Raw genomic sequence first — 19,651 nt, forward strand, 5'->3', positions numbered from 1 at the left:
GCTGTCTGTGCTGAATTAAAGGCGATGGAGGCTCCAGCTGTCCTCCTCCTAACCTCGGTCATTCCCTCCAACACACTGAATATTACCTTCTGGACCGGATCCAGGCTGGTGCTGACCCAATCGGGTCTTCTGTTTCTCCTCCTGCTTGCTGAGACCCGACCACGGGGTCTTGGTGGATCCAGATCCAAACGTCCGTGCAGGGCCGGGGTCTGCAGCCTGTGGCTCTTAAAAACTTTGGTCAATGTTTCTAAATGTAAAGGTAATTTTAAATTGCTAGCTTTAGGATGCATTTAGTTCTGCAATATATGCGTAACATTTCCAGAAAGAAAGAAACTAATGGTGTATAAAATATTACACTATAGATAAATGAAGTATATTTTTTATCAATAGGTCGCAAACGACTTGCTTTTTCATAATTTTGATGCCATTTGTTATAAAAATCAAATGTCCAGCTGAAGAAAATGCATTAAACCTAAACATAAGAAAATACTGTTGGTTAAATAATAAAAATCTTTAATTTCAAAAAAATTAAACAAATTTCCTATAGTATACTATAAAATTAGCTTTTGTTTCAAAGGGATGGAATTTAACTTTGTAAAGAGCCTTAAGATGACGTGTTTCATGAATTGGTGCTAAATAAAATGGAATAAAATTGTATTGAAAAGATTGATTCTGTAGGTGTTAAACTCTTCGTGGAGACAGAGCCTAAAACAGCTGCAGCTTTGATTACGCTGTAAATACAGCTATAGACGCTGTGATTAATGTTGGGAAAGTTATAGATATGAAAAAGTACAAGTGCAAGTCTACAAAAACACTTCCCAGGTACAATAAAACCAGTTGCTGTATGAGTAAAAAGTTACTGTCCAGCTTTGGGATGTTTGAACACGACAAATCAGAGATCATCTGTTCTGCTACACCTCGATCTTCTCTGCTGGTCCTTGTCTTCGCCTTCATCGCCTGTAAGTTTGTTGCGTTTGGATTTAATGAACCTCCACTCTCTGAAACATGCGGCTTCTGTCTGCGTTTCGCTCCTGCTTCAAATGTGATTGTCGCTTTTTAAATAAAGTATAATAGTTAATAGTGAAAAAAACAAAAACAAGGTCAGCTCTAGTGGTTTGTTTGCTTGCTAATTTCTGATTTTTTTTTGTCCTTAAACCTGAAATTAGGAACAAAAAGTGATTATTTAATTTAATATTTATTAGTTTTATATTGCAGGTGTATGAGCTATGTTTTTCTGATTTTATTATGAAGGTTTTGCAGCTTTAGCCAAATGTTTTTTTTTTACTGTTTTGTCTGACAGAAAAAGAGCCCAACAGATTTTATTTTCACAACCGGAGCCGTACTGCTTTCACCATAGTGCTGCGCTTCATTTATATATGCAAGAAGCTTTATTATAATCTATGCAGGGAATATTTCATGTTAAAAGGACACTGAAACAAGGTAGAAGAGAAAAAAATTAGAAAAGGTGAAAGAGGAGATCAGAGAAGCTACATCCTCATCTGCAAAAAGAACAGCACAACCAATCAATAAAGTATTAAAGATACAACCAAGTAACACCTTGATACCATCACTGAAGAATATACAATATTAATTAATATGACATGCATAAAGTGACTGCTGAAGGTAATAATAGGGGTTTTCTGTATGGAGCCAAATGTTATTTAACAGGAGCGAGGGGACATTTTTCATTTTTGGATCGTAAAGGTCGCTGACTAAGAAAACCCCATAACTGTTGGTTCTATCAGAAATTTCATTATGGCAACACAATGACAATAAAACGTTCTTGATTCTTGATCAAATTAATTTGTGCTTGTGGTTGTAAAACAACAAAATGTGGAGAACAGCGATACTTTATGGTAGTTTTCTGCAAAAGGCACACTGTGGGTCCATTTTATGTGAAGCGCTGCACTTTGTTGTGCCACTGAGAGAAATCCAGTTTGGAGCGCAGCCAGAACCGATGGTTTGATGCTCGTTTTCTGCTCCTCCGTGTGAAAAATCCTCCTTTAGAGCCAACGCTATAAATAGAGCTCGGAGTTTTGGAGTCGGGGTGTGGCTTGGCTCAGTCACAGCTTTGGGGAGCAGAGCCAGGTGAGTGGAACAGCTGCAGCTCGGTGTTCATCCCTCTGAAGAAGCTGGACGGCCTGCAGCCACATGGAGGACCCTGGAGCATCCTGAGCTCTTCAACCCATCCTTTTCAGAGCAAACGAGCCGATAAGACGAGCTTTTAGTTTGTGCAACTTAGACCTAATACATGCTTCTCATATAGTGAAATGGAAACCAGACTCTTTTTTCCATATAAGGGAATAGATAAGGAATAAAAAAGAAGATAGTAGGATTATTTAACTCTAATGCAGATTATCCTGCCAGAGCAGCAGTGTGCAGAAGTCTTAGGCCATCCCTTGTTTCTTGAAAGTACTTCTTGTGTCTTTTTATCAGACTTTTAGAGATTTCCTTTGGCCCTTTTGGTTTCTTTTTCACACACTTTCAGAACATCTTTGGGCTGTTTACTGGTTCCCAATTCTTTTGCTGAATTCATGAAATTAGCTTTGTTCAGCAGAAAATTTGATTTTAGGCTCAGAAAGGCAATTCAGAATTTATTCATATCTCACATTATGGTTTCCATTTAAGGAAATTTAATGGAACCACTACAAAAAAGTGCAAAGATAGAAGACAGAGAAATAAGATGAAATTTCCTTTTTTTAAATATTCCAGATTAAAAGGGACTTTATTCTATTTTATTTGACCCCGAATACAAATGGCAGAGAACCTGGTATCACTAGAACCCTGCCGCTAGTTTATGGTCCTTCTGTCATCAGGGGGATAAATCACATGAGCTATAAATCAGCTGCATATTTAAAATGTGTTGTACTGTAACCCTGAAATGTAGAAAAGGGAAACATAGAGTCCTGGGGCTGAGGGTTTTGCTCAAGGAGCCAGTCAGTGGGATTTGAACCGGGGACCACTACTCCCCACCTAAAATGCTCCTCCATTAAACCTCCAACCTTTTGGGGAACTTTAACTCACGCCCACAGTTAACACCACAGAAACAAAGAAGTGGTTAAAATTAATTAACAAATGAATGCCTTTAAACACGGAACATTACATGATTATTTTTTAATATTCTACAACTTTTCAACATCAGAAAATGTCTTGCGAATATGTGAAAATGATATCTCTGTGGAAATGTACTCGCCGGGTGCCAACAATTTATTTTCTGAATTCTACGATGGTCTTTATATGATTTTAAATTTGTTTTTGTCACTAAAATAAAGTCGTAAGAACTCAAAGAACGGCTTCCTTTGAGTCCCCTGGTGCCTGAAAACCAGCGAGCTGTAAACGTGCATCTGAAGGGTGAAACTTTTCTCAGCTCAGGCTATTGTTGTGTTTTATCCTCTTGGAAAAAGATGCAAGGACAGGAAAATAAAACTAAAAAGAGGGAAAAAATCAAGTGAAGCCCAAAAACCAGACCTCAAATGTACCGTACTCCTTAACCGGTGACCCATCTGAATGCATCTATAACTTCAAAGCCATGTTGTTCCTACCGTAGACTTCTATTTTAAAAACTCTTCTTTTAAAGATGGTCAAGTAGGCCCTCCTCCTTTCATTAACTTATTTTTTAACCAACCGTGTTGATCCACAGTTTCTCCAGAGCTGATGTAACTCACCATAACTCATTTCTCCAAACTCTCCCTCCTCCTGTTTTAGGTGTTGTTGCTCTGACGCTCATGCCGACATGAGCGTCGGGATGAGCGTCACCAGGATGAAACCTCGTCACCAGGAAATACGTGTAAAGCTTCTGGAAAGACCCGAATATCAACAGAAGAAGCGATGGAGTTTGTCACAGGAGTGACAATGTTTTTTTTTTCTGATTACTTACCAGAAATGTTTTGGAGAGCACATAGACATACCTACAGGAAAACAGGTATAGAATGGTCATTTTTTTATTCCATTAAATTCATATTTGAACCTTCTCACACAAAGGATTTCTCTCTTTTGGCTCCCTTATTTTTCAGCTAGAGTCATCAGCCTGCAGCTGCATGTCGCAGACAGAAACATGAGCAACAAAATGGACAATATGTGTGTGTTCCAACTTTTATAACTAAAAACTGGTTACCAGAACTTCTTAGTTTAAAAATGTAAAGCGTTACCTTTACAGACACGCCAAGCTTTTGCCTCTAAAGGAAAGGGTTTAAGAGCAGCATCTAATTTATTTTTATTTTTTAGGCCTCACCAGTTGAGGGGTTAACATTATATTATAGCACAAATTTACCTCCTTTCAGTTTTAGTGCCTTGCAAAGTTTTCATACCCCTTCTATGTTTTCACATTTTACTCTGTTTCAATTTCTTCTTCTTCTCTGATATATTTTATTGGGTTTTCACTGACAGACCACGACAAAGTGTACATAACGTTTAGTCTGGGACCTCTAAATAAAAACCAGGACTACCAGTTGCCTTAAAAAGTCCCTCACTGAGCTAATAAATAACTGTATAAATTATTCCCAGAACAAATATAGCTGATTCTGTGATGGCCTCAGAGAAGATTCGAGAAAAGGCTCCGTGGCACAGCAGGGGAGGGTGGGGTCGTTTCCACATGGAGCATAAATCTATCCACACTGTGCATTCAAACCAAAACCTGCACAGGTCTGCAAATATTTTAAACTCAAATGTTGGTAAATATGGAGCCAAATCTCTGAGGTCAGTCTCTTTGAGTTTGCCTCCAACCACACAGGGAGCAAAGTGCTCTGGTCAGATGAGAGCTGCTCTACAGGCAAGACGTCGGGAGGCTTTTCTTTATTTGGAACCAAGCTGATTGGAAGATGGATGAGAATAAATAGAAGGTAATCCTTGAGAAAAACTCATCAGACGCCTACAAACGACTTGAGACTGGGACAGAAGATCAGTCCAGACTCAAATACAGTTAATTATCTGCGGCAAGGCTTTGAAATTTCTATCCCCTCTATGTGTTTGAGCTATTTTGAAAAGGAAAAACTATGAACATTTTTAGCCTCATTTTTTTTAAAAAAGCAGGTAGAAACGCACTGAAAAAAGACTTAGTACCTGCAATGGCATCCCGCAGAGATTTAAAAAGCATTGACCCGGAGGAGCAGAACACATGTACCTAATTAACAGATCAAATGTAGATTGTTGTTTTTTTCCCCTGGTGTTTTATTTAAGGCTTTTTCAAACGCATGTTGTCGTCAGCAGCCTGCAGCTTCCCCCCTGGGGGACATGAAGGGGGGCTCGGTTGTTTCTGGCGCAGTGACAGCCAGACTGAGATGTGCCACTCACTCTCTGGCTCCTATCTGCTGCCTCTGAGCCACAACTGGCTTTAATTTTAAACCTTCATCTGTCATTTTAACTTGATTTAACTTGATTTCCTCCGTCACCTCCTGCTTATCGCTGCTCCAACTCTGACCCCGGCACCAGGTCCTTCAGATTATCCAGATGATTTTCCCACACATGGATGGGATTCTTTTTAAGAACACAGCCACTCCGCTGCTTTACAAAACAACAGGATTCACTGTTTATTATCATGAGACACGCACAAGACATTCAGCTGAAACGAAACAGATTCATGACACAGCAGATGGAGGTTATATGGGTTTCCATAATATTGCTGGTTGGACATTACAGTGCGTCTATGGTCCCTCAGGTGAGTTTATTGAGGCTGAAGTGGATCTGAGTATTTACAGAAAATCTTTATAATATTCTCATCCTCGTGAGATCCTCAGAGAGACGTTTTCTGTAAAATAACGTGGAATGTTTTACCCCTTGAAACAAAATCCCTACGGTTCTTTGTGGTGGACAGTCTCTCCAGCCGCGCCTGAGCCGTGCAATTAAAAATAAATAAATCTGAGCCTAATTACAAAGGGATGCGGTGAGAGATTTCACCCCCTCGTTTTTCCTCCTCTCTTCTCAAAAGCTACATTCAGATCCGGAGAGGCTCATAAGCACTTCAGCAGGAAGAAGTTGCAGAAAGCTCCCCGGGGACAGTCGCACATCTTCCCGATTCGTGCGCCTTTCCTCACCGCGCACTGCTCTCCAACATCACACTGAAGGGGGGAGGTAAAAAAAAAAAACAGGTTCTAGAAAACAATAACTAAGTATAAAAGGTTTGATACATTTTAACATATTTATATATTTTTTGCGTCTACCGTTGGGACTTGACCGAATTTCTTTTCCCACGACGGAAGACGTTTAGCCTGCAGCTTTTCAAGAACTTCTTGGAGAGCTCCGAGCTGCGAGGAGACACAAAGTCCAGTTGCAACGCGGTTAGAATTACAGTCACACAAGAGAACAAAAGTTATTATATGCTTGGAAAATTATACACATTAACAATTGCAAGAGGTCGCGGGATAAAACGTGAACGCATGCGTCTTTACATTTAGTTTGACTCAAATCAAGAGTTTAAGCGCATTTCTTTAACGACATTAAAGTTCCAAGTGAGAAAAAAAAAAGCTTAAATCTTGTTGGGAACTCCGTCTCTCTGCGCGCAGACAGGAGGACTCACCAGCTGCTTCTCGCTGGTCAGGTTTGGTCCTTTCGGGTAGAAGTCCCGCAGCGCTCTGGGGCTCAGCTCCTCCTCGGACTCCGCGTCCAGCAGCCCCTGCGCTCCGGCGGCGCCGGCTGAGAGCAGCAGCAGCGCGCAGAGGAGCGCTCCGCTCAGCAACCCGGAGCTCTGCATGGTCCCGATGTGCGGCAACATGTGGGCCCTAAACCGATTTCAAATAGTTCTCAGCTCCTGCGCCACAAACACCTTTTTATGTGAGACGCGCCTTCTGCTCGCTCCACCTTATTCTTTGATTTTTTTTTTTAAACCCACCCCTCTTTTTGTCATGCGTAACAGCCGCCGTGGGTGAGTCATCCCGTAAAAGTTGCTGGGCAAAATATGCTCCAAGAAGTCAACAATAACAGCGACTCCGCATGGGGTCTTTGAGCAGCATGTAAACAATAAAACTGTTTATTCTTCGTTTGACCAGATTATCTGATTAGACTTCATTTGTGCTTGAATACATGTTGCAGTACAAGCATCTATAAAACCTAAAAACCTCACCAGTGACACGTTTTGGTGCCTCATCACATCCGATGAGACTCTGTATCCTCTGCACATCATTAAAGCCTCCAGCGAGTCTTTTATTTCCAGAGAAAAACTATCTGAGGTGTCCTGCGTTTAAACTTTCTGTGACTCAGTCGAGCTTTTGTCGTGTAAACGATCACAAAACACCCAGATCTGAGTTTAAAAGTTAGAACGTTTCTTTGTTGAATCCCCTTTTCAATTGGCCGCTCTCTGGCAGGCGAGAATATTTCTCAAGCTTGAAATTAGTTTTTGGTTTGAACACCTCAGCGCCGCTGAAAAGTGGATCTCTGAATATCAGCTGCAATCACGGCGCTATTGAGCGAAGGCGCCTGACAATAGGATTATTCATCTCGCCGAGAACAAACAGAGGCGGACAGGTTGCACTTTTCTAAAAACCTCGGATCAGACCGAGCGCTGCTGTTACCGATCTGTCACCATGGCTGTCAGAGGTCAGGGCCAACCATTAGACGGAGAAAGGTCTGGTAAAAGTTGAAAATGATCTGCAAAGCAACTCTGATCAGAAAAAACTGGGCTGTGTTGCTATAACTGGTTTGAGTCTTATACTTGTTGACCTTGCAGGGCTGTGATCTCTCCCCTTTTCTCTTCTCTCTGTACATAAATAACTGCATCTCAGCAGGTTTGGCTCATCCACAAAACAGCACAGGTCCAAACGACAACGATAGCGTGTCCCATGAGGTGGCTGATGGAACGAGGTGCAGACAAGAGCTGGGCACTCCCATGTTAAGGTGAACTATGCATTTCACCTGCAGGGTTTCTATTCGATTTCATTTATGTAGCTCCGATTCATGAAACATCTCATCTCAAGGCTCTTTCCAAAGTCAGCTTCCATCAGATCCTCCAGGTTGGTGAGAAAGTTTCCTCTCTAAGGAAACCCAGCAGGTTGCATCAAGTCTCTCCAAGCAGCATTCACTCCTCCTGAAAGAGCGTAGAGCCACAGTGGACAGTCGTCTGCATTGCTGATGGCTTTGCAGCAATCCCTCATACTGAGCATGCATGAAGCGACAGTGGAGAGGAAAACTCCCCTTTAACAGGGAGGAGAACCTCCAGCAGAACCAGAACCAGGCTCAGTGTGAACGCTCATCTGCCTCCACCCACTGGGGCTTAGAGAAGACAGAGCAGAGACACAGAAAGCACAGAAGCTCACATCGACCCAGGAGTACTTTCTATGTTATATATTATGATGAATGAAACTCAACACTTAAAGGCAATAACTGGCAGGGAACAAGAAGGAGGTGAGAAAACAGAGGAAATCACAAACGAGGATCAGACAAGTAGGAAGAGGAACAGGTTGTTTGAATCAAGGGGGAAGAACCAGGAGGGCAGGTGAAAGCAATCAACTAATAAAGAGTGACGGGTAAAAGCAATGGCTGGAAAAGGGACAAAGAAGACAAAGGCTATATCCAAAACGATCTAATTGGTGAGGACTCTTCAGCCAAAGTGGAAGTGGGTCAATGTTCGCCATGAAATTAGTGCGTTCCATTTATCCCTCAGGATTCACGACCTCCAGGTCGGAAAGTTTAACTGGAACGGCCCCTAAGTTGGTATTACGAGTCAGTGCAACAGGAGGGTGCCCGACATCCATGATGGCCGCTACTCACAGCAACATTGAGTAAAACCTCTTAATTGGACTGTTTACAGCAGCTCTCTATTATTCATGTAACATTTAGTCAGCCGTACAGATGCTGCCTTTCAGTGTTCATCAGATGAAATGTTTCAACTCTGTTTAATTGCACAAAACACCGCTTAGAACAGCGTTGTTGTCATCGTTATTGTTTTAACATTACATGCGTCCATGTTTTTTTTTCCTGCTGTCCGAAAACAGGAACGCAAATCTGCAACTCGTGAGTTCCGACCTCTAAATAGTGCAAGGAAGGAGGTAGGAAACGGAGCCTGTATGCTTCCTATCATAGTTCCTTCAGCATAGGAACCGTGTGAGGTCCCTTACCGGCGCTGAGGAGCCATAAGGAATCCTACAATCTTTTGCGTGACGTGACGTATAAGGACAGCCTACCTCACAACGAATATGTCCGGTTAATTTTTTAGAAGGCGCTACGTCTTGACTCGCATCCTCCATGTTTGTTTCCGTCACGTAATGACATCTGAGTTAAAGGCTGTCCGAAATCGGCACAGAGGTCCGAAGCTCCTTTCCTCACCACCGTAGAGGGGAGGATGCTGTTGACCCGACGAACAGGAGCTAGGAGTTCAGATTAGAACATTTCAGATGCAGCCAAGGCGAACAAGAATAAAATACGGGAAGAAATCTGACAAAAAGGAACCAACAGAAACCACAAACCACATCCTGAAGTAATAGTAAACAAACGCAGGATCCTGACAACATGTGGGTCTGCAGAGAGGCTCATCAGGCCTGAGCTTCCCTCCATCCAGGAAATGTACGGGTGAGGGGTAAAAAAAAAAGGCAGCTAACATCTCTGCAGACCCCACACATCCTGCACACAACCTATGATTAAAAAGTCATTTTTTCCACATTTTTGACAACTTCCTTCCAAAATAAAAAGACTAACGAAGATTTCCCAGGAAAGGCGAAGGTACGTTACAACATCTGTTCCATATTTCCAACGGTTACCGCTCTGTAACAATCCCATTTTGAACAGCTTTGATGTCATAAAATAACATTGGTGTACAGTTTTGTAACAGATACATTTTCTTCTAGCATCTCCAGTTGTCCAGACTATATTTAAAATTATATTACTCCACACCTCTGCACTAACTTCATTTTTTAAATCCCTATGACGAGTCAATCTCAGGCCTTCGCGTAAATTATCTTGATTGCTACGTTCCTATAAATCTGTGGTGTTGACTGCAGATTACTACATTCGTTCAGCCAATCCTGTAAAACTGTAGATCCGCCTTCCTGAATCTGATTTAAGCTAAAAACTGAGCCCACATTACTCCTAATCTATTTTCCAAATATTGCCCTTGTCAACTAAGTGAGATGTTTCAGCCGCCACAGGGACAGTTTCTGTCTTTCCCTCCGTTCTCAGGTTGACACCAGGTTCATTTGTTGAACATATTATCCATTCAGATCTACCAGGAAAACATTTATATTTACCTTTTTGTAAATTATACTTAAAATGTCGTCATTGAGCGCAAAGTAGAACTGAAAGGATTTTCCTTGATTGAAGCTGATTCTGATCCAACTGATAATGTTTTTAATAACAGCAGAATAATGCAAATATGAGCTATAAGCCATAACTTTAGAGTTCTCCATGGCTGAACTTTAGACCACATTAGTCATTTATACATTACATTTAATACGCTTACACACGGATATGTCGCAGGATTATGTGGGTAATACACAGCTTTACATTGCTCCGTCTCATGACAAAGGGACATCGCAAGCGCATCTCAATAAAAGAGAGAGATAATCAATTACTTCATTTCAGTAAATTACTTCAAAACGCTCACCTAGGGTTATATGAGTTGTTGCTTACAAACCGAGTGATACATTTTAAGTGTCCATTTCTGCTCATTTTGCGCATTATGACTTGAAGATAATGAAAACAAAATTTCTGGATTCCCAGGAAGTTAGAAGAATTACATAAGAACAATAAAAAGTGAGAAGAAAGGTTATGTTGTGGCCACTTCATGGACTTCAAGGTTGTGAAGCTCTCTCTCTCTCTCTCTCTCTATATATATATATATATATATATATTGAATTTATCTTTGTCTGGTTAAGCAGACCAATGCAGAAGACCTCCTGCATAATTCTGGGACCAAAGAAAACTCAGCCATCAGTCATTGATGACGTTAGACCTGTTGCCCTGACATCCCACATCATGAATGTCCTGGAGAAACTCCTGTTGGCCCACCTGAGTAAACCAGCAGCCTTAAGGACTCCCTGCAGTTTTTTTTTTTTATCATTGTGGAGTTTGAGTTGAAGATATCATCATACACCTGCTTCAACAAACCCACTGTCATCTAGACAAAGCAGGCAGGACTGTGAGGACCATGTTCTTTGATTTATCCGGTGCATTTAACTCAATTCAGCCTGATCTGCTTTGTCAGAAACTCCAGAAGACAATGGACCACGTTGTGACATGGTGTGGAGACAATCATCTCATTCTGAATGTGGTTAAAACAAAGGAGATGATTGTAGATTTCAGGAGAAACAGGAATTGGACCAACACCATCACCATCCTGAGAGAAGAAGTGGAGGTGGTGGAGGAGTATAAATACCTCAGTGTTTACCTGGACAACAAACTGGACTGAAGACGCAACTGTGAAGCCGTCTATAAGAAGGGACAGAGCAGACTGGACTTCCTGAGGAAGCTTAGGTCCTTCAGGGTTTTTCTGCAAGATGCTGCAGATCTTCTTTAATTCTGTTGTGGAGAGTCTGATCTCCTCCTACCATCATCTGTTGGGGTAGCAGCATCAGAGCAACTGATTTAAAAGCTCAACAAGCTGATAAAGAAGGCCGGCTCTGTTCTGGGGACCCTTCTAGAACCTCTGGAGATGACTATGCACAGAAGGGTTCTTCATAAAAAACAGTATGGAAAACCATGAGCATCCTCTTCATTAGATCTCCTGTAAGACAGACGCTACAGGAGATCCGTCCTGCCTGCAGCCATCAGCATCTCTACAACTCTTTAAAGGAACCCATAACAGGAGTTACATCAGCATTTCATTTCCTCTTGACATTAATAAAGTGGTTTGAAAATGCTTTTCACCAATGTATTAGGAGTTAAAAGATGGAATTTGATACTAACAAGTGATTATTAATTGATTAATCCTGCAAGTCCAGGCATGTTTTAGTAGGAATAAGCAGCATAGTGGGGCAACCCGGGACGACTCTCTCTCAACTAGGCGTGGCCTCGTTGCTAAGCAGCAGCTACTCCAGCGCCGTGCAAGCAGGGTATGTAAACAGGACAGCATGGCGTGCATTTAAGTATACGAAAATACAATTTACTCGAGACCTAGCCTTTTATGTGAAAGAAAATGAAGAAAACTCTGTCAATGAACTCTTGTTTCCTCCAGAGGATTGTGCACAAGCTTGAGGGCTGTTTTTAGTCTCGTGCATGTCGAGGGTTTCTTGTTATGAAAAAATAAAATAAAAAATGGAGGCGGGGCTTACAGTTCAAACTAAACTGTTCTCCTCATTCACAGTTTGAATTTGTGCAGGATCAGGAATAGTTTCTTTAAATTGATCATATGCAATATTGAGGAAATGAACTCTGGATCTTCATTAGCTGTAAAAAATAATCCAGTTGCAAACTGCGGTGTTCCCCAAGGCTCCATGTTAAGCCAACTGCTCCTTTGGGATGTCATCAGGAGGCATAACCCAAATTTACACACAGTTAGGCACCTGATATACAGCTTATGAGTATTTTAAGACTCTCGTGTTGTCATGTGGAGGCTGTTTATTAATCCTAGGCGCCAGGGCAAAATACTAGATGCAACATTTATTTATCATAGCCTGTGAGTATGGAGCAGCCTTCCTGGAGACTGAGGGGGGCTGTGATTACAAAGACTAAGAAAACTCAAGAGCTGTCTTGAGTTCATGTTTCTAAATTTCATTTTGTCCCTGTTTTAGTATTTTACTCTGTGGTTTCATCCTACAACTAGTGCTTCTTTGTTATCTTGAACCTTAATTTCATAAGATGAGAAATTTGTGTTGTATTGTCCAGAATTACTCAGATGTTTGCTAATAAACCCAGAGGACAACCAAGCCCCTGTCAACTAACTCATAAATTCAATATTAGAGAATAAATTAACCATAAAATGGAAGCTATTGGAAGATTAAAACATTACAAGATGTAGAATTTTATAACTAGAATTAGAGCCTCTCTTCAAGCACTCACGGCTTGCCCTGATCTCTGCAGCCACGTTGTAACAATGCAAAGGCTGCATGTCGACACAAGCTGTCCTCCGCTCGGTGCTGTCGCTCCAGTTGTGTCCTTCATCCTGCGCTCGAGTTATTCCAGCACCCAATCCGGCATTGATCGCTGGATTCGTGGCTGACGGAGATGGAGAAGCAGGAAGCTTTGATTGTGCTTAAAGCTGCATGACTCATGTCTCTCCCTCCCTACGCCGGCTTTAATGAGTGAGACGCCAATTTAACGTTTCATTCAGGACACCCGGGCTATTTCATTCACAAACATGACTTCATTAGCTTTTTGTGCAACACATCCCTTGCACTCAAAGGCTCAGATCTGTAGGAGACACTTCCGCGCTCTTATTTGCTTCTCTGCACCGCCGAGGTCATTAGATGATTTGACGTCGAGTTTCTACTGACTTTCTGATCATTTACAATAAACAACCAGAAAAAAACTTTGATTCTTCTAACTGTATGAAAACAAATACAGTCTGGTTGGGAGTAAATGGAGCTGTTTTCATGCAATGGAAGTCGTTTATAAAAAAAAAAACTGAGATCTGGTTTATTTAGGGTTTCAAATGGCAACAAGAGTAATCTCAGTGGTAACTAAACGGCACATTTCTGCTCCGATGTGGTCAGAGGAAAAACCTGTTCACCCTCACTGATCTTTATTGTTCAGGAAGACATATAAGTAACTAACTAACCATCATCAATGTGACTGTCTATGAAGACAGGACAGTGGACGTTTTTCTGCTCTGGAACAGAAAGGTGTGTGTTAACACGATGTCAGGGTGATAAGTCACCAGCAGAGCCGTTAGAGTCTGGGAAGAGACAGGAAGGCATTTCCAAACCCTATGAAGCACATTATTGTACAGAAAACAAAAAAAAGTGGAAGAGAAGTGAGTTATTTGCTATTGGGCAACGGGCGCAGGAGTTATGGAGTTCCTCCTGCAATTGGCGGGTAGCTGGTTCAATTCCCCTGCTCTGACCGTCTTAAGGTCCATTCATACCCTACGTTTGGCCTACACGTCCGTATTTCTGTCCGTACGTTCTATCCGTTGACTCCTTCATACCTCCGTCCGTTGAGGTGCGCAATAACCAATATTTCCTCTAGGTGGCAGTGCTGGGCGCCAATAATTCGTCACTGATCAAACATGGCGACGGTCCAAGACGTGATTTTGTTGTATTTGCTCCGTAAGTAAACTTTTTGTTTGTCCCTGTGCCCCGGACACGACTCATCATATATGTGTGGGTAGTTGTGGACGAGCTCCGCAAGTTGTTCCTCAAATCCCGCCATTGTTTAAAGCCCAGAATTATAACCTTCTTTGTGATTTTGTTGACATTTTGTACTGCAAACTCATTAGAGCCCCCACCTTTTCCGGTAGTATTGCTCCGTATTGATCCGTTTCGTCCGTAATCGTAAGCTCCCAATTTTCGTGTCAAAATACGGACGAAATCGATGGTTAGAACGTATGAAACACTCCACACGTATCCGTCTTTTACGTGAGGTTTGTACGTGCCTTCAGTCGTGGCGTCATTGGGAAAGAGGGCCGGTGGCGCCGGTGTTTGACAGCCTCACTTCTGTCGGTCTGCTTCAGGGCAGCTGTGGCTGCTAACATAGCTCACCACCGTCAGGGTGTGAATGGGTGACTGTAGCATGAAACGCTTTGGGGTCGTTAGACGTGATAAAGCACTATACAAGTACAAACCATTTACCATTATTCCCAAGAGCGGAGACCCCAGCAGTTCACTCCAAGGTCAGACTGTACCATTCACCGGTTAAAAGTGCAAGCTCTCTGTTTCTTTGTCAGAGAAATGAAAGGAAGCAAAAAGACAAGAGCTTCAATCTCAGACTCTACAGACTTTGGTTATTGAGAGGTCTGTTATAGTCCATGATAAGACAATTACAAAGTTAAGGGAGAATGCCTCTTCTTGCTAAAAAGAACACAGAAGTTTTGTAAAGTTGCATTTGAACGAACCACAAGACGTCTGGAACAATGTCCTTTGAAAAGACGAGACCCAAATGGAGATGTTTGGCTATAATGAAGGTCTGGGTTACATAGTGATAATTAACCTTTTGTAACCTTTAAACACTTTTTTAGCTCCTAAATACATGTTGTTGTGTACTTGGAGTCTCTGGGAGTTCAGAAAAGTTGAATGTGGTTTATCCAGGAGCTGCGTAGATATCGTTATATTCTTTTTGTGCTATATTTTTCAAGCCTTTCTCTGTTCTCTATTACGTTTTTTTTTAACAATTATTTCACCGTATTTGGGGTAAAAGACAGACTGTTGGGAAAAAATAACGAGGAATTCAGATTAAAGCATTAGAGGTCCACTTTACTTAGGCCACAACTGAATGATTTAAATGTTAAAAGGAAAAACTTAAAAGCCTAATATGCCCCCTTTTAGACCTGAAATATAGACTTTTTATGACATTTGAAGGGATGTATGTTTAAAACACGCCCAGTGGTGTATTTTTGTGTGTTCGTGTGGATGAAAACATCCCATGTGTACAATATTATTTTTAAAACCAAAATGTGAGAGATATTCATTTTTTAAAGACCTTGCTTTGTATGTATATGGCCTTATCCAGAGTGTGTAAAATATTAATGTGTGGACGAATCAGAACCTCAGACGGCTTAATGCAGAACAGACAAAATATCTTGTTTTTAGGCCTGAAAATGTGAGGTAAGAAAGTAGAAATCATTTGTATTTTCAGTATTTCCTTATTTATTTATGATCATTTAGGCCTTGTCATGTTAATTCATGCATTCTTGTTCACTTTCATAGTTTATTCTTATATTCTGTTCTTTGTGCTTTTAGTATCATTTCTATTGACCTCGTCATCCTCTTTCCTTTTGTGTCAGCTCAGCTCCATTTGTGTTAATTAGTCTCTCTTCCTCAGCTTCCCTGCTTTCTTTCTGTCACAGCTGCATTTTTGCACACCCGCCTCTATTTTTAAAGCTAACTGGTTGTCATTTCTCTTCACTTGATTCTTTTGTTTATCCGTTTGACTTTGTACCCCGTTACCTTCTCTGTGCGGGACAATTACACCTCTTATGTCCTGCTGGTTTAAATTCCTTTGCTTCACACCATGTTCTCCTTCCGCTGTCGTTAGCAAGTTTGCTTTTTATTTTTTAATAAACCTTCTCTCCACTTATCCTATGTTCCATTCTGTAACGGTGTCCTAATTATGACACTCTCAGCTATACTAAATGAGGTTGAAGACTTCACGCTTAAACTTGGTGTCATTATGGACTCAGAGTTGAGTTTGAGCAACCAATTAAGATCTGTAGGCAAATAAACTAATACCACTTATGAAGTTTAGCCAAACTTTGTCTATAAAGCACACAGAAAAAGGCTGCAAGCTTTTATTTTTCAGTAGATGTGATTATCTATGCAGGTCTGTGCATGGTGCAGTCCGACCAGCACCAGGGAAACGGATCATATCACACTAATCCTTAAATCTCTCCATGGCTCCATTTAAATCCTCGTCCTGGGCTTCAAGGTACTCAGCTGCCATGGACCTAAATACTTTTCAGAGTTGCTGGTCAGAGATGAATATCGGAGACCTGTTCATATCATCAGGGACCAGCTGACTCAGTTTCTGACCTAAACAAGATGAGCCCGCATGTAACTTCTGTGAAAGAAACTGTTGGTTCCTTTAAATACGGACCGAAAACTTTACTATTTCGAGCAGCTTTCCCAAAAAATGTTTTATTTTATCATGTGTGCTAAAAAAAAATCCCAACACCCCCTGTTTGATCTCTAGTGACATCAGCATCAACTTCTCTCAGATCAGAAAAATAACAGCTTTGTTTTTGGCCTCTTGAAAAGGTCACCCTACCAAGAGCTAAAAAAAAATATTTGGTTGCTTTCAGCTTGCCTGCTGTTGGTTGTTTTAAACAATTAGGAAGGAAACAAAGAGCTTAGGTTACCCCGAGTTTTCTCTGTAGTTATGCTGCTATAGGTTTAGGCTGCTGGAGGACATCAGGGTCTATTTCTCTCACTCTGCTGAGTTCTCCTACTGCTCTCCAATCTGCATTGTTTGTTGTTATTTCAGTTTTTAACTTTTTGTTCTCTGTATTTTTTCTCTTCATAGAAGGTACACCTGGTCTGGTGTTCTGTTAGCTGTGACATCATCAGGGGAGGCAGATCATCCGCTATTACCATCTACCATAGAAAGTACTCCTGGGTCAGTGTGAGCTTCTGTGCTTTCTGTGTCTCTGCTCTGTCTTCTCTAAGCCCCAGTGGGTGGAGGCAGATGAGCGTTCACACTGAGCCTGGTTCTGGTTCTGCTGGAGGTTCTCCTCCCTGTTAAAGGGGAGTTTTCCTCTCCACTGTCGCTTCATGCATGCTCAGTATGAGGGATTGCTGCAAAGCCACCAACAATGCAGACGACTGTCCACTGTGGCTCTACGCTCTTTCAGGACGAGTGAATGCTGCTTGGAGAGACTTGATGCAACCTGCTGGGTTTCCTTAGAGAGGAAACTTTCTGACCAACCTGGAGGATCTGATGGAGTCTGACTTTGGAAAGAGCCTTGAGATGACGTGTGTTAATTGGAGCTATATACATAAAATTGAATTGAATTGAAAAGGAGCAGAATTTACCAAAAGAAAGAGACGACTGATAAAATCAATTATCCTGTTTTCTTTTTTAGGAAAACAACTTTAATTTAACATGAAGTCTTTGCATTGTTGAGGATTATCCTTGACATCTTTCTTCTTTGATTCCCTAGAATAAGTTTGGTTAGTTAAAATTACAGGCTTTATGTAAGAAGAGAAAAATGAGGATTAGAAGTTAGTGAGGCAGAGTTTTTTTTTCTTTTTTATCATTGAAGCATGAGCTCCAGGATTAATTTCACACCGATTTGACTTCTGCCAAGTCCTCTTGTTAGCAACTACCGTCTCCTTTGGTCCAGAGAACACCTCGGATGGAAATGTGAGGAAGGGAGCGAGGAACGACGAGGTGACACCAGAGCATCACGTCTCAGCCGTCCTGAATATATACCCCACTGACTCTCACATCGTCCCAGCACCAGACTGCGATTGGTCATCAGGCGGCTCTCGCTGTGCGGATCGAGGTCGACTGTTAACGCGGTGACTCATCACTAATTGCTGCATCTCCAGTCCCACGAGTCGTTTGTGCAGGAATAAGACCATGATTAATGAGCATCATTACAGCGCCGGTGTCATGTCGCTGTAACACAAACTTCACCGGCAGCCGTCACAACTAATTTCATGACTGAGTGACTCATCAGTGTAACTGCCAATCCACAGACATGTTTTCAAGACTTTGTCCTCAATTTACATCCAAATTTTGTCATTTTTTTTTAATCACAGTAGATTATTCAGGTAATGTCTGCAAAAAAAAGGCCAAGAATACCTTGTATACAGTTGTTGGGAAAACCTCAGAGCCTTCTGCTGCTCTGGTTCACTCCTCTGTGTGAAGGACAACGCCTTTCTGATTGTTGGGATGCATTTTAATACAGGTCATTGGTTGCTATTGTTGTGAAAGTTGTTATTTTATGTTTCCAGAAGCCACAGTTTCACTTTCACAGGAAGCGTGCTGGCAGTGAGCCCGATCTATGGACCATATGTATGGAGTGAATTTTGTCCCAATATTGCTGCAAGCAGAGAACATGTTTTGTGAATGGAAACTTGAAGAAGAAAAAAATGCAACCCAGAAATTAAACTATGCAAAACTTAACTTAAAAAATGAGACATTTTTGTGTTTTCTCAGAATTTGTTTTTTCAAAATAAAAAATACATTTTCAGATACATTTTTTTCATCCATCCATCCATCCATTTTCTGACCCGCTTAATCATGGGGTCGCGATTTAGTTTTTTTTTCAAATTTTAGTTTTACAGATTTCATATTTTCTAATTCTTTTTTTTCAAATTTCTCTTTTTCAGATTGAGTTTTGCTAATTGCGTTCTTTTCAAATTGCGTTTTACAGTCATTCTCTTCACTTCTCACTCTTGAAGCACATTGACCAATAAAAACGTTGCTAGCGTCTCTGTTGACCAATAGAAACGAGTCTTTGCTCCTCACTCAGAGGAAAGCCCGCCACCAGAAGTGAAGAGAACGCAATTTGTAAAACTCAATCTGAAAAAGAGAAATTTGAAAATATAAAATTTGAAAATATAAAATCTGTAAAAAATTCTTTTTGAAAAAACAAAATGAAAAAAATTCATATGAAAAAATCTTTTTAAACATTATTTTTGATAAAAGTTTTTTTCTAAATGTCCATTTACAGAACATGCTCTTTGTTTGCAGCAATATTGGAGCAAATTCCACTCCATACTAATCCAGGTCAGGAAGTGGACCCAAAGTACTCGAAAGTAAGGATTTCTGGGGTTCTATCTAAAATAATGTCTAAGAAAAAGAAAATAGTTAAAATGTATTATAGAAAAAAAAATCCCCTGTCCGTCCATCCCTGCACCCAAAAAACATTAGACTGTTGGTTAGATGGCAGAAGTCGAACTCTGCTTCAGAAAGTCCGACGTTTCTCATCAGTTCTGGCATCAAACTCCAGGATATCTCATGGAATACAGTGAAAGGTGCAGAAATGCTTGTATTTTAAAGCTTTATCATGTATGTTTCTCATTAAATTACTGTTTTTTTTTGTTTTGTTTTTTTATTTATTTGAATTAGGACAATGCGCATTCATCAACATGTCAGCATAAAGCATCAATGTCAATATGCCAGAATAAGC

General features: G+C 40.9%; 1 protein-coding gene across 1 annotated transcript; it reads right to left on the minus strand.

Moving 5' to 3' along the window:
- Nucleotides 1–5,500: 5,500 nt before the first annotated feature.
- LOC105938845 (cocaine- and amphetamine-regulated transcript protein) lies at nucleotides 5,501–6,771 on the minus strand. The gene is made up of 3 exons (XM_012880756.3): nucleotides 6,512–6,771; nucleotides 6,156–6,239; nucleotides 5,501–6,053 (listed from the first exon to the last, which is right to left on the minus strand). The coding sequence occupies exons 1-3, from the start codon at nucleotides 6,704–6,706 to the stop codon at nucleotides 5,946–5,948; spliced, it is 387 nt and encodes a 128-aa protein (XP_012736210.1). The 5' UTR covers nucleotides 6,707–6,771; the 3' UTR covers nucleotides 5,501–5,945.
- Nucleotides 6,772–19,651: the final 12,880 nt, after the last annotated feature.

This window comes from Fundulus heteroclitus, chromosome 4 (genome assembly GCF_011125445.2).
Source record: "Fundulus heteroclitus isolate FHET01 chromosome 4, MU-UCD_Fhet_4.1, whole genome shotgun sequence".
Taxonomy (NCBI): Eukaryota; Metazoa; Chordata; class Actinopteri; order Cyprinodontiformes; family Fundulidae; genus Fundulus; species Fundulus heteroclitus.

Coding starts and splice junctions, on each gene's coding strand:
- LOC105938845 (XM_012880756.3), bottom strand. CDS start 6,706: ATGTTGCCGCACATCGGGACCATGCAGAGCTCCGGGTTGCTGAGCGGA. Junction 6,240..6,511: donor TGACCAGCGAGAAGCAGCTG/GTGAGTCCTCCT, acceptor GTCTCCTCGCAG/CTCGGAGCTCTCCAAGAAGT. Junction 6,054..6,155: donor AATTCGGTCAAGTCCCAACG/GTAGACGCAAAA, acceptor TCCCCCCTTCAG/TGTGATGTTGGAGAGCAGTG.